Below are 13829 nucleotides of genomic sequence, written 5' to 3' on the forward strand. Positions count from 1 at the left end.
AACATTGAAACACGTATTTATAGCAAGTTAGAACCAAAAGACAAGGCCAAAACGCAAGCTAACATATGCACGGAACACAAGGGGCCTCGCAATAGAAATATATATCTAACTTCTATTCAATGGCGCTGCGCCATTTACTTCTTGATCTCATCAATCTTGATCACTTTTTTCTCAGGATCGAATTCAAAATAGTAGGTACTTCCATATACCAGGTGATTTTCTTGCACGAATCCTGGCCAAGCCAATTCCACCCTAGACTTTGGCCTCAGCCGCACCGCCGCAGAAGCAAAATGTTGCTTCGGCACGTACTCCAGCAACACCCTCTTTCGTTTGATCAAACCAGACATCTTTACGAAGGTCACACTCAGACACACCCTTGATAAATGATGCTTCCCCAAAACTATTTCGAAGTAGAGTGGGCTTCCATCTTTCTCCAAGCTGCCAGTGATCTTCACTCGCTTGTTACTCACATCAGCTTTTTCACCGCTTGAAACAACTCTCCGGCAGCAGCCGCTGATCCTGTACACCAAAACATCAAATGTGGAGTTTCCAGCAAACCAGAACACAAGAAACTCCCCCATTTCGAGCCTCATATCCTCAGCAAATTTCGACCAGCCCCGGGTAAAGTATTTCCCATCGTCAGTATGCTCCAGTTTCACCACCCAAGATTCCCCAGAACTGGCTCTAATGACGGCCTTTTCTGCCAAACTTTCCTTATGTTCCCGAACGAAAACAGTGGGCAACCGGAGTTGGCGAGTGAAGTCTTGGTCGATCAACACCTTGAAAAAAGAGGGCTTGGAGGGTTGCGAGCTGCCAGGTCCCATGAGAAATAGAGACATTACTGAAAGTGGGTGCGAATGAAGCAGAGGATGAGAGGTCCAAAGAGGGCTTCAAAGATCTTCAAGTACCTTTCAAAGAAGACGATGTTAGTAAGTATATCAACACCTACCGGAGAACATTCAAGAAAGTAAGCAAAACTCCTAAGATGTGACTCCCTTGAGAGCTAGAGTTTCCTACAAGAAGAGAAATGCCAAGGCCAAATTTACCAGAAGCTTAGCTTGTTGCTACACGGAACAAGAACAAAGGGAAAGACGCAGTGAAAGCTTTGGCTATATTAATCAAGCGATCTCGACTTTCTTTTCTGCTGCCTCTAAAAAGCCTGTGCCTGTTTTCGTAATTTGGACTGTTCAAATCTGCCAAATGTACTCTTTGTTTTTTTTGGGAACAATCTCTCTCCATGAGTTTCGTACGGACCCATGCTCGAGGACGCTTAAACAGAAAGCCTTTTTTTTAAAAAACAAACTAACAGAAAGCTGCAAACGTAAAAGTGGTCTGCAGTTCAAACTTGGGCAAAGACGACTTACTTTTTGGAAGCGGAACACGAACCGATTTACGCTATTCCGGGTTCTTATTGAGCGTAGCGAAATCAAGGTTTATGATTAAGTCAGCGAAGTTTCTATGGTGTTCTACCTTTGCGTAGTCTCGGTCCACAGTGTAAGGCTCCGCACCTGAGCCTCGTTAGACTCAGCTGAAGTGTAAGGTATAAGTGAAGAGAATAGAAGAGATGAAGTCCGTCACTTAGCCTAGTCTATATCCACAGCTGACGCAACTCCGTACCGACGCCTCACTACTACAACATTAATTAACTTAACCAGCTGACGTAGTTTTTTCTTACCGTAGATCAGTCACTTAGTCGACATAAGTTGAAAACCAAGAGCGATCGGTTGAGATTTTTTCAAAATCAGTCAAACTGAACACGATCAAAACCAGTCGAAAATCAGCCCACGTGATCAAAAAATATTTGAAAATCAGTTTATACGAATGAGAATAATTTCATATGAACCGAAAATCCATGATGATTAGTTTATTCATTATTTAGCTTCAAACTATTCAACAAAAAATTGAAAAATGCGTAGAGCAATGTTAAGAAAAAATACAGAAATATGATGAAAAGAAAAAAAAAAAAGGAAAGAAAAAATGTTCGGATGTGGAAGGAGAAAAGAGAAAAAACACATATCTATACACTATCTAATATTTTAAACGATGAATAATATAATTTTTTTTTCTCAAATATCTATATATTGAATTAAAAACAAAACAAATCTATATCCCCTATTCTTCCACTAAGTATGAGCCTTCCATTAATTAACCCATGGAAGAAAAAAACCCCAACATATTAAATGTCTAATTTGTTGATAATATTTATTCAGTAATTTGGTGTTGACTCCCGGCACTCAAACATATATAAATACATAATCAGTTCTTGTTAGGAAAAAATTATTTAAATTCCATGGATCAACATATTTTTTTCGGATGAAAGTCGGTACAAAACATTGAAAATATCGTACATTATTATCAATTGTTTCAAATCTGATACTAATCTATGATATTTAAGTACTCAAATATATAAGTAAAAAATTGATATTAATAACACATTTATATTTTTTGAATGAAAATCAGTACACAATATTAGAACCACGGTAGTAATATATAATATTTGAGTATAAAATGTGTTAGATCTGATACAAATATATGATGTTTGAGTACGAAAAATATATTGATATTAATGACACATTTATCTTATTTGGATTAAAATCGGTACACAATATTGAAAATATAGTTCTAATATATGATATTTAAGTACCAAATGTGTTAGATCTGATACCAGCGGCGGACCTACATGGTCCCGAAAGGGTGCGATCGCCCCCCCTGAAATTTAAAAAAAATTTAATACTATATACATAATATCATTATTAAATATAAATTTAATTGTAACTGCCTCTTTGAAATTATTTTTAATAAAAACTTAGTACTATGTATATATATATATGTATATATATATATCTAAAATATTAATATAATTTTATATTGATTAAAAAGTCTTTGATAAATAAGATAAGAATAAATTTATTTTGGGATATAATAAATTTGGCATTATACTTTTTATTGTCCCATATCTTTTTAAAGATCGAAAACGAAAAGTCTTTTTGACTTGAATGTGATAAGGGAAATTTATTTTAATTAGCCATCTGATTTCATCAAGTTAAACATATTTTAGTACCAACTTGATAACTTTATTTTTTTACATTTGAAAATAACAATTAGTTATCTGAAGTTGTTGAGATTAGCGAACTTGCTAAAAAAATGGTTCAATAAAAATATCAATTATATCATTTGGTACACATATTTACTTTTAAATTTAGCATTATTATTATTATTGCAACTGTAAAGATAGTGCTATCAGCAATGAAAATCATAAAAACATCACTTCGTAATAGGTTGGGAGATGATATGTTGTTAAATGATTGTTTGATACCATATATTGAACGATGTGTGTTTGAGACAGTTGATAATATATGAATTATTCATCATTTTTTTTATTGAGTATTATTCATTATTTTCAGATTATAAAATCTTGGTAAGTGTTATTGTAAAAACATATGAAGTTAATTATATATGACATTTGTTATATATTTTGCGTTGTATTAATTTTTTAAATTCGTTGAATTCGCCCCTCCTGGTTAAAAATCCTGGGTACGCCACTGTCCGATACAATATATGATTTTGGGTACTCAAACATATGTTATAAGTTCATATTAAAAAAGATGTTCAGATTTAATACTCAAATCTTATTTTTTGTACCAGCTCTTGAATAATTAGTGCTCGAATATCATGTATTTGTACCATATTTTCAATGTTTTGTACCAACTTTAGTCCAAAAAAAAAAAAAACATGTGTGCTCAAAGAATTTAAACAAGTATTTTTTTTACGCGAACTGATCATGTATTTATGTTTGGGTGCAGAAACTCAACACCAATTCACCCATATTTATTGTCGTAATTTTTTTCTGTAATACGTTTTCTCAGAATATAAGACTTTTGTGGATTTATCTTTTACCGTGTATTAAATATTTAATATTCTTCTGTAATCCACTATTTATTGCTGTAATGTTTTCTCTAATATGTTTTTCAGAATATAATATTAGGCTTTCGTGGGTTCTGAAGTAATATGTTGGAGTAACAATAGTATGATCTGTTGGAAATTATTGAATGAATAAATGAGCTTGAAAGCCTTGTACCAAAAGTTTGTAAAAAATGAGAAATAAGCTTGAAAGCTTGTCTCAAAAGTTTGAATTGCTTGTCCCAAAAATTTGAATTGTGGTGAATAATTTGGAGGAGTAATTTGGAGGGAAACAATATCTCACATTGGAAGATTTCCAATGTATTGTTCACATTATATAGTCCAACTTTGGACTATGGGATTGGGCACTTAGGGCACCGATATTTTATAAAGGGGCAAGACGCTAATTGATGCAACTAACACACGCGCGCGGCCGGTCGGCTCGGCGAGGCGAGGTCTTCTGATTCGATTTTTTTTTTGGATAAAATTTGGTTCAAGAATAATATTGTATTATTTTTGTTAGTGCGATCGATCGGTTAAAAACAACCGACCGAGCGCACCATAGTTTGAGCGAGACAGTAGGTATGTCAGAAGAGGGGCGCTCGATCGGTCAAAAATATCCGATCGAGCGCGCCTTCTATAGTTGTGTATAAACCTATATATACGATAATTATAACACAAAAAATACATACAGAAAACATCTGATAACGTATACATCAGATTTCTGATTTCTGAAATATCTCTCCCTCACTTTCTCAAAGAAAAGTTGAAAAACTTATTTTCGTTCGCTGAAGTTCGTGATATTTGTAGTGCTGCTATATCACGATCGTTAGTCGTTGTATCTCAGAGACGATTGCCGCCAACATTGAGCACTGTTAACGGGCAATTTCGTCTTGCGGATAGAGAGATTCTCTCGCCTCGACTAGTTGTTGTTGTCGTTGTTCTTGTTGTTGTACACGTTTTCAGAATTCGAAGTACACCCTCATAACAATCGCAAGAAGAAATTTTTGTATTTCTCGGATTCTGAAGATGTCTACCGTTTCATTCACTCTGCTCGCTGCTACCCCCGCACATGGAGAAAAGCCACCTAAGTTTTCTGGTTCCGACTTCAAACTTTGGCAGCAGAAAATGCTGTTCTATCTGACAACACTCAATTTGTCTAGATTCTTGAAGGAGGATCCCCCTGTCGTCATTGATGACGATTCTGACACCCAAAGGAGGACCGCAGTTGATGCATGGAATCACAACGATTTTCTGTGCAGAAACTATATTCTGAATGGCCTTAATGACACTCTCTATAGTGTCCACTCCTCTGTCAAGACGGCCAAGGAACTCTGGGATTCCTTGGAGAAAAAATACAAAACGGAAGACGCAGGTATAAAGAAGTTCATGGTTGGCAAATTTCTGGACTTCAAGATGATAGAATCAAAAACTGTAATGAGTCAAGTGCAAGAGATACAAATCATCTTGCATGACTTATTGGCCGAAGGGATGGAAATCAATGAACCATTCCAAGTCGCGTCTATCATTGAGAAGTTGTCTCCAATGTGGAAAGACTTCAAAAACTACCTTAAGCACAAACGTAAGGAGTTGAAACTTGAAGATCTTATAGTGCGACTTCGCATTGAGGAGGACAACAGAAATACCGAGGCCAAGTCACATAAAAAGATGGAAACCGAGGCCAAAGCAAATCTGGCGGAGTCTAGTACGAGTCAAAAGAGGAAGTGCCCCCATGATGGGAAGCAAAAGAGGAAGGCGAAGAAATTCCAAGGAAGTTGCTACAACTGTGGCAAACCAAATCACATGGCAAGGGATTGCCGAATTCCAAAGAAAAACAACACAAATCAGAAACGAAATCAATCAAACTTGGTTGAACAAAGGTATGTACCTTTAGCAATTTCTGATATTGATTTAAGTGCCGTTATTTGTGAGACCAATATGATGGATGATCCGAGAGGATGATGGATTGATACCGGCTCTACGAGTCACATTTGTGCCGATAAAGATATGTATTCCACCTATGCCACCGTTGGGGATCGAAAGTTGTTCATGGGAAACTCCGCAACATCTGAAGTTGTGGGAGTAGGAAACGTGGTGTTGAAGATGACCTCGGGCAAAGAGGTGACGCTCAAGAATGTGCTGCATGTGCCAGACATTCGGAAGAACTTAGTTTTGGGTTCTCTTTTGAGCAAGATTGGATTTAAAATGGTATTTGAATCTGATAAATTTGTATTAACTAAATCTGGTGTATTTGTTGGCAAAGGATACCAAGATAGTGGTCTCTTTAAATTGAATGTAATGAATGTTTTCCGCTTTGAGGCGAAGAATAAAGTTATTAGTTTTGCTTACTTGACTGAAAGTTATGAATTATGGCATGAACGATTAGGACATGTTATGTAGTAGCCCAGTTCCAATTTACAAGATTAATTGGTTAATTATATTTTATTAACAAAAGCACAAGTTAAGATCAAGAACACATGACATGAGTAGCTCGGGTCGGTCATGGTTGTTCAACAATAGCTCGGGCATTGAGCAAGAGCTCGGGCATTGAGCTAGAGCTAGGGCTTGGAGCTAGGGCTCGGGAATGTGTTAGTGCTTGGCTCGGGTCGGGGCTTAGGGTGCTCAAGATAGTGATGTGCAAGGCCAGGGTAGTATTCGGTCATGGGAAGAACACATGGTATTCATCTCACTTCTTAGTTCTACTCGGACCAAGGAGTAGCTCGGGAGCTCGGGAAAGAGTAGCTCGGGAGTTTGGGAAGGAGTAGCTCGGGGCTTGACCAGGAGCAGTTCAGGTCGGGCTTGACCAGGAGCAGTTCAGGTCGGGCTTGAAGGGAGAGGTCAGGTCGGGTCAGTCTTGAGACCAGGTCGGGTCGGGACTTGAACCTAAGGCAGCTAGGGGTTGTCTTCTTCCAGCTTAGTTCAGACTTCGGTGTTAGGTACGATAGTACTGTTCGAGATATCCTGACTGAGTATGCATGTATTATGTGACTGCATGATTTATATGTCATTGATTTATGCTGCATTCATCTGCATATTGAGCTATCTCCTTCGAGATGTATATTAGTAGGGTTGTACCCTATCCTGTTAGTGGATGGACTTCCATCGATTTGGGTCCGGCATATCCACTGGTATATTGGTATGGGAGCCACCTCCTGCAGCGATGACACATCGTGCTACATACCAGGGTCCGGTCTGTCTCTGTTATCTGATCTTTGACCTCGAGCTATAGGGAGTTCACTTTGCATGCATGTATACTCATACTCTCGTACTGAGCGTTTTATGCTCACGTCTCGTACTTTGTATTTCTCGACACCCTATTCCATGGGGCAGGTTTGCGATTGGACGAGGCGGGTGGTTCCAGGAGGGGCTAGGCAGCGATTGGTCAGCTGGAGCTTCGCTTAGGTTTTTATTTCTGTTGTTATCGGATTGATACAGCTTTTCGATATGGTTGTATAATCTAATTGGATTTTTACAGATTCCTTGCCTTGGGATTGTAGTATTTGTAATGTTTCCGCAGTTTATTCTGATATCTGTTTAATTAAGTAAATTGCATGCCTAAGTTCTGTTTAGTAGGTAATCCGGATAAGGGTCACTACATGTTAACTTCAATACGTTGCAACGACTTGCAAATTTAAAAGTAATACATACGTTTAAAAGAAACCCACAAAACAAGTGTGAGATTTGTGTTGAAGCGAAAATGGTTAAAGTTCCATTTCATAATGTCACGAAAAGTACTACGCCACTTGAATTAATACATACTGATGTATGTGATTTAAAAATGGTACAAACACGAGGTGGAAATAAGTACTTTATAACATTCATTGATGATTGCACCAGATTTTGTTACGTATATTTATTGAAAAGTAAAGATGAAGCAATTGAAGCTTTCAAGAAATATAAGACTGAGATTGAAAATCAACGAAGTTCAAAGATTAAAATGATTCGAAGTGATCGAGGTGGAGAGTATGTAGCTCCTTTTGAAGAATTTTGCTCAACTTCGGGCATCATTCATCAAACGACATCCCCTTACTCACCTCAATACAATGGCGTTGCAGAACGCAAAAATCGAACATTAAAGAAAATGATGAATGCGTTGTTAATAAATTCTGGCTTACCTCAAAATATGTGGGGTGAAGCGATTCTCTCAGCAACTCACATTCTAAATCGGATTTCAATCAAAGGAAAAGATGAAACACCATATGAACAGTGGAAAGGTCGTAAACCTTCTTACCAATACCTCAAAGTGTGGGGGTGTTTGGCTAAAGTAGAAGTACCTAAGCCAAAACAAATAAAAATTGGGCCTAAAACGGTTGACTGTATATTTATTGGTTATGCATACAATAGTAATGCATATCGATTTTTAGTACATAAGTCAACGATTCCTGATGTACATGAAGGCACAATTATGGAGTCAAGGAATGCTGTATTCTTTGAAAATATCTTTCCATGTAAAGAAAGGAAAGAAAGTAGTTCGAACAAGTGAACTCATGAAAACACAACTGAAACTCCACAAAACAACGAGGAACCATGACGTAGCAAGCGTGTAAGAGTTAAAAAATCGTTTGGTCCTGATTTTCTAACATACATGTTAGATAATGAACCAAGAACTCTTCAAGAGGCTTTATCAAATCCTGAGGCTCCTTTTTGAAAAGAAGCCATACAAAATGAAATAGATTTTATCATGCATAATCATACGTGGGAGTTGGTTGATCTCCCTCCGGGATGTAAATATTTAGGATCCAAGTGGATTCTTAAAAGGAAATATAAAGAAGATGGATCTATAGATAAATATAAAGCTCGACTCGTGGTTCAAGGTTTTAGACAAAAGGAGGGATATGATTTCTTCGATACCTACTCTCCGGTTTCTAGAATAACATCCATTCGTGTTCTCATAGCTATTGCAGCTTTGCATGATCTTGAGATACATCAAATGGATGTTAAAACAACGTTTTTGAATGAAGAGTTGGATGAAGAAATATATATATAACAACCAAAAGGGTTTATTGTACCCGAAAAATAAGGAAAGATGTGTAAACTTGTCAAGTCGTTGTATGGATTCAAACAAGCACCTAAACAGTGACATCAAAAGTTTGACACTGCAATGTTGTCAAATGGTTTCACAATAAATGAATGTGACAAATGTGTCTATATTAAAGGTACTACAAATGCATATGTAATTGTTTGCCTTTATGTCGATGACATGTTAATCATTGGTAGTAACCATGAATTGATTGTGAAAACTAAGAAAATGTTGAGACAACATTTTGATATGAAGGATTTGGGATTGTGTGATATAATTCTAGGGATTAAAGTCTCTAGACTTCCTGCTAGAATTATGTTATCCCAAACTCATTATGTAGAAAAGGTTCTTGAACGATTTAATACCACAAATCGTCCTCCGGCTAGAACACCTATGGAATTGGGTACACATTTAGCCAAAAATAGAGGAGAACTTGTTTCACAAGTGGAATATGCAAGGGTGATAGGAAGTTTAATGTACTTAACTAACTGTACACGTCCTGATCTTGCATATACTGTAAACAAACTAGTCGGTTCACAAGTAATCCAAGTGAGGATCATTGGAAAGCATTAATGAGAGTGCTTGGATATTTGAAATACATTTCGAGTTATGGAATAGTGTATACAAAATATCCTGCAGTCCTAGAAAGATATTGTGATGCAAATTGGATTTCTGACACGAAAGACTTCAATTCTACGAGTGGATACGTGTTCACAATCGGTGGAGGAGCGGTGTCATGGAGATCCTCTAAACAAACTTGTAGAGCTCGGTCGACTATGGAGTCCGAGTTCATTGCTCTAGATAAAGCTGGAGAAGAAGCCGAATGACTTCGTAACTTTCTAGAAGATATTCCATGTTGGAATAAATCGGTGTCTTCCATTACGATTCATTGTGACAGTCAGTCAGCAATAGGAAGAGCACAAAGTAGTATGTACAATGGTAAATCTCGACATATTCGTCGGAGACATAATACCATAAGACAATTGATCTCGAATGGGGTTATTTCGGTTGACTATGTGAAGTCAAAGGAAAACCTTGCGGATCCGCTTACAAAAAGTATAAATAGAGATCAAATGTACAAACTACTTGGAGGAATGAGTTTAAAATTCACAAATTAAAATATTTATAGCGGTAACCCAACCTTGAGAATTGGAGATCCCAAGACCTTGGTTCAATGGGACAACTAAGTTATAAATGTTAGTTTGAGTACTTGGAATAATTACTCACTCATTCCTGTAATATCCAAGTATAAATGACCTGCAAAATGTGGTGAGGTTAAGTTTTCTTTTAATGATTCATATACCTATGTGGTGGAGTAACGCATGATACTCTTGATAGGAGATTACCTATATAAGTGCAAAGTATTGGCCGCTTTGATTGCAACACTTATGAATCTAAGATACGGTCCAGGGCCGAAATGAACACAACGTGAGAACAAAATAAGTAAGAGTATTGTTATGTAAGTACTATTGTCTTGGTTTACATAAACGGTTGACTAGTTCAAGACATCGCGTCGCTATGCAACTAGTAAATCCGATATTATTTTACTAAGGTAGGTTCAAAGCCACTAGCTACCTATCCTGATGTAACAATATCTCATAAAGACTTTCTAGTGAGAATGATAATGTACGTGAAATTCATTCATGTGGGGGATTGTTAGAAATTATTGAATGAATAAATGGGCTTGAAAGCCTTGTACCAAAAGTTTGTAAGAAATGAGAAATGAGCTTGAAAGCTTGTCTCAAAAGTTTGAATTGCTTGTCCCAAAAATTTGAATTGTGGTGAATAATTTGGAGAGAAACAATATCCCACATTAGAAAATTTCCAATGTATTGTTCACATTATATAGTCCAACTTTGGACTATGGGATTGGGCCCTTAGAGTACCGATGTTTTGTAAAGGGGCAAAACGCTAATTGATGCAACTAGCACACGCGCGCGGCCGGCCGGCCCGACTCGGCTCGACGAGGTCTTCTGATTCGATTATCCTTTTTGGATAAAATTTGGTTCAAAAATAATATTTTATTATTTTTCTGAGTGCGATCGATCGGTTAAAAACAACCGACCGAGCGCGGCCCTCCTCTGCCGAGACAAAATGTTTCATAAAAGTTGGGCGCTCGGTCCGCTAAATTTAACCGACCGAGCGCACCATAGTTTGAGCGAGACAGTAGGTATGTCAGATTTTTGAAGTTCGTGATATTTATAGTGCTGCTATATCACGATCGTTAGTCGTTGTATCTTAGAGACGATTGCCGTCACCGTTGAACACTGTTAACGGACAATTTCGTCTTGCAAATAGAGAGAATCTCTCGCCTCGACTAGTTGTTGTCGTTGCTGCTATTGTTGTACACGTTTTCAGAATTCGAAGTACACCCTCATAACATGATCTTTGTTATACAAAAAAATATCTGTAATCTTGTTTTGGTTAACATTTGCAACATCAAAATTCAGAACAAAAATCCGAGTCCGAAGTTGTGGTCTGGCTATACGCTTTAAGCCCAGCTCGGAAAAATGTAACCAAACAAATTGGCAATCTTCAAGGTTTTTATGTACAACTTGCTGGATTCCTAGAGTTTAGAAAATATACTTCTTCAGTCGATGTTGACGCCTTCAAAGAACGACTCCGGTATCTCTAAAGGCGAAGATAATGTTGAGACGCACTTGAACTGTTGCAGAATGAAAAGATTTTTCAAACATTATCATCCAGGATTTGAACTTTGAATAATATACATGAAATCAGAACCTAGAAAACATGAATGAGTGTTTAGTATTAACCTTGTGTTGATTGTATTTCTCCCTAATTGCAACCAAAGAAATCCCCTTTTTACTCAGTTGCAAGTCATGAAGGATACGTACACATTCTTTTAAATCCATAGCCTTGTATCTCGAACGGCATTGCAGAGCCGAATTCTGAAGAAAATTAATCGAAGGTTAAGGTTATTAGAAAGTAAACACACAAGACAATTAACTAAAACCAGTTCAAAGCTTTATATGGAATTTACCCAAGGATGTTGATTTGGTTGAAGCGTAAATCTTGTCAGGAAAATGACTGATGCAGCTACCAAAGAGGGCAAGAATTTAATACATTCGTAATCCAGCAAACTTAACTCTGCAAGGTAGTAACCCAAGAACTCCACTTGCAGACTGGAATCCTGCACAAGGCGGTGTATAAGTGAGAATTATATATATCAACTACTGGAAAGTTATCGCAAAATACCTAGGCACCTAGCATGTAGTGATTCAGATGTTAATGGAAATTTACCTTGTAATCCTCTTGAGCAATCCTGGTGAATCTTCTGAAACACCAATTAGAAAAGGAAACAATCTTCAGCCAAATGAATCAAGAAAATGTCGAGAAAACTGCATACAGTAAACGCTTATCAACTTCTACCTGAGAAATGTCTTAACGGTAGGGTTGCCCATTTCAAATTTAAGTGATTTGAGTACATCGGCCTCCATCTTCACTACCTCTTCTTTGGAGTACGTGTTATCAGTTATGTAACAAAAACGTTCCACATGCGGAGGACTAATCTCTTCGTATTTCCTATAGATCACCACAAAATACAAAAACTTGCAAGTGAAACTTGGACACTGGTATTCTTGAAGAAAATATTTGGTGCCAATCATGAGGTTCTTACGCAGCTATGAGCATTGAAGAAACACCAAGAAGCTGAAGCTTTTGTCTGTTAATAGCTTTAGTAGACAAGAATTTGTCGATGTAGGAAACTGTTAGATACAACGAATCCGGAACAAGCTTGAACTCTTCCGCAACCTCCACTAACCAATCTATTAAAATCCCTCTCATGTTTGCCGTTACATCCTTCTGAATCTTTTCCAAGTAATCTGCGAGTGGCCTTCTCTTGACCTCCATCTAGATCAAAAAACACCATTCCAATTTAATGTCCAAACCACAAATTTCAGGTGATAAGGTGAAGAATGAACACAAATAATTAATACAAGATCCAACAACCGATGTCTATATCAATAATTATAGAAATACTGAGGGCACTCATCTACAACAATTAAAGCAAGATTCCAGCTTTATCAAAATTAAGAACAAATATAATCGACAGCGCAATTTGAGCAGAAAAAGGATAGCTAAAGACCTAAAACCGGCTCTCCACATTTAGGCTTAGCCCATTCGTTCACTTACAGACTCAAAAAACCTCATCATCAAAACAAACCCAATACATTTATCAAATAAGATAAACTAAAGTAACTCAAATTAGCAACTGCGTTCAACAAAACAAGGAAATGAACTCACTAAATCCCGAATAAAAGCAAGCACACAAATAAACAAAAATCAGGCTCACCTCCATATTTTGAAGATAACCATATATATCAGAAACATAGGCTCCACACATCTGCGGGTCATCACATTCAGCAACCACATCAATCCCAGAACCATAATCTTCCTTCACATCTAACGTCTCCTTCGCACTCGATTTACTACTCTTCGCATCCCTTTTAGGCTTAACTTCCTTCTTTTTCTTTGCAGCATCGCGCTTCACTTTTTTGCCCAAACCCACATCCTGAGAGGAGACAATATTCTGAATCTCACCCAAAACCACCCTCCTCTTCTTGTTCTGCTCCGGCGCAGACTCCGGCGCGGCTCTATTCTTCGCCGCCAAGCGCGTGACCCTGACGCAGTTTTCTTGGTCAGCCATTTCAGAATCCTTAAAATGGGGAATTCAAGATAATGGCCGGGATATTAAAATGGCGAGTTCAGCTTGAGGGTTTGAGTATATAAGCTGTAATTGTTATAATTAGAACCGCCATTCGATGGTGTTTTGAAAATTATTCGAGTGAGCGCGGTTCCAAATTAAACTGAACGAGGTTTTTTTCGATTTGATTAAGGTACCATTTTTCAGTTTGTGTAAAAAATTTTGAAGTTGGAGGATTTGGGGATG

General features: G+C 37.4%; 2 protein-coding genes across 2 annotated transcripts; both read right to left on the reverse strand.

Annotated features, from left to right (window-relative positions):
• Positions 1-78: 78 nt before the first annotated feature.
• On the reverse strand, positions 79-1143 carry LOC140863132 (B3 domain-containing protein At3g06220-like). The gene is made up of 2 exons (XM_073266316.1): positions 1047-1143; positions 79-908 (listed from the first exon to the last, which is right to left on the reverse strand). The coding sequence occupies exon 2, from the start codon at positions 837-839 to the stop codon at positions 135-137; it is 705 nt and encodes a 234-aa protein (XP_073122417.1). The 5' UTR covers positions 840-908; positions 1047-1143; the 3' UTR covers positions 79-134.
• A 10340-nt stretch (positions 1144-11483) lies between these two features.
• LOC140865298 (putative cyclin-A3-1) lies at positions 11484-13829 on the reverse strand. Its single transcript, XM_073269894.1, has 7 exons — positions 13233-13829; positions 12558-12790; positions 12311-12463; positions 12182-12215; positions 11922-12071; positions 11695-11829; positions 11484-11585 (listed from the first exon to the last, which is right to left on the reverse strand). The coding sequence occupies exons 1-7, from the start codon at positions 13584-13586 to the stop codon at positions 11511-11513; spliced, it is 1134 nt and encodes a 377-aa protein (XP_073125995.1). The 5' UTR covers positions 13587-13829; the 3' UTR covers positions 11484-11510.

This window comes from Henckelia pumila, chromosome 4, assembly GCF_033568475.1.
Source record: "Henckelia pumila isolate YLH828 chromosome 4, ASM3356847v2, whole genome shotgun sequence".
NCBI classification, from domain to species: domain Eukaryota; kingdom Viridiplantae; phylum Streptophyta; class Magnoliopsida; order Lamiales; family Gesneriaceae; genus Henckelia; species Henckelia pumila.

Coding starts and splice junctions, on each gene's coding strand:
- LOC140863132 (XM_073266316.1), bottom strand. CDS start 839: ATGTCTCTATTTCTCATGGGACCTGGCAGCTCGCAACCCTCCAAGCCC.
- LOC140865298 (XM_073269894.1), bottom strand. CDS start 13,586: ATGGCTGACCAAGAAAACTGCGTCAGGGTCACGCGCTTGGCGGCGAAG. Junction 12,791..13,232: donor GTTATCTTCAAAATATGGAG/GTGAGCCTGATT, acceptor TTTTTGATCTAG/ATGGAGGTCAAGAGAAGGCC. Junction 11,830..11,921: donor AACCAAATCAACATCCTTGG/GTAAATTCCATA, acceptor AATTTTCTTCAG/AATTCGGCTCTGCAATGCCG.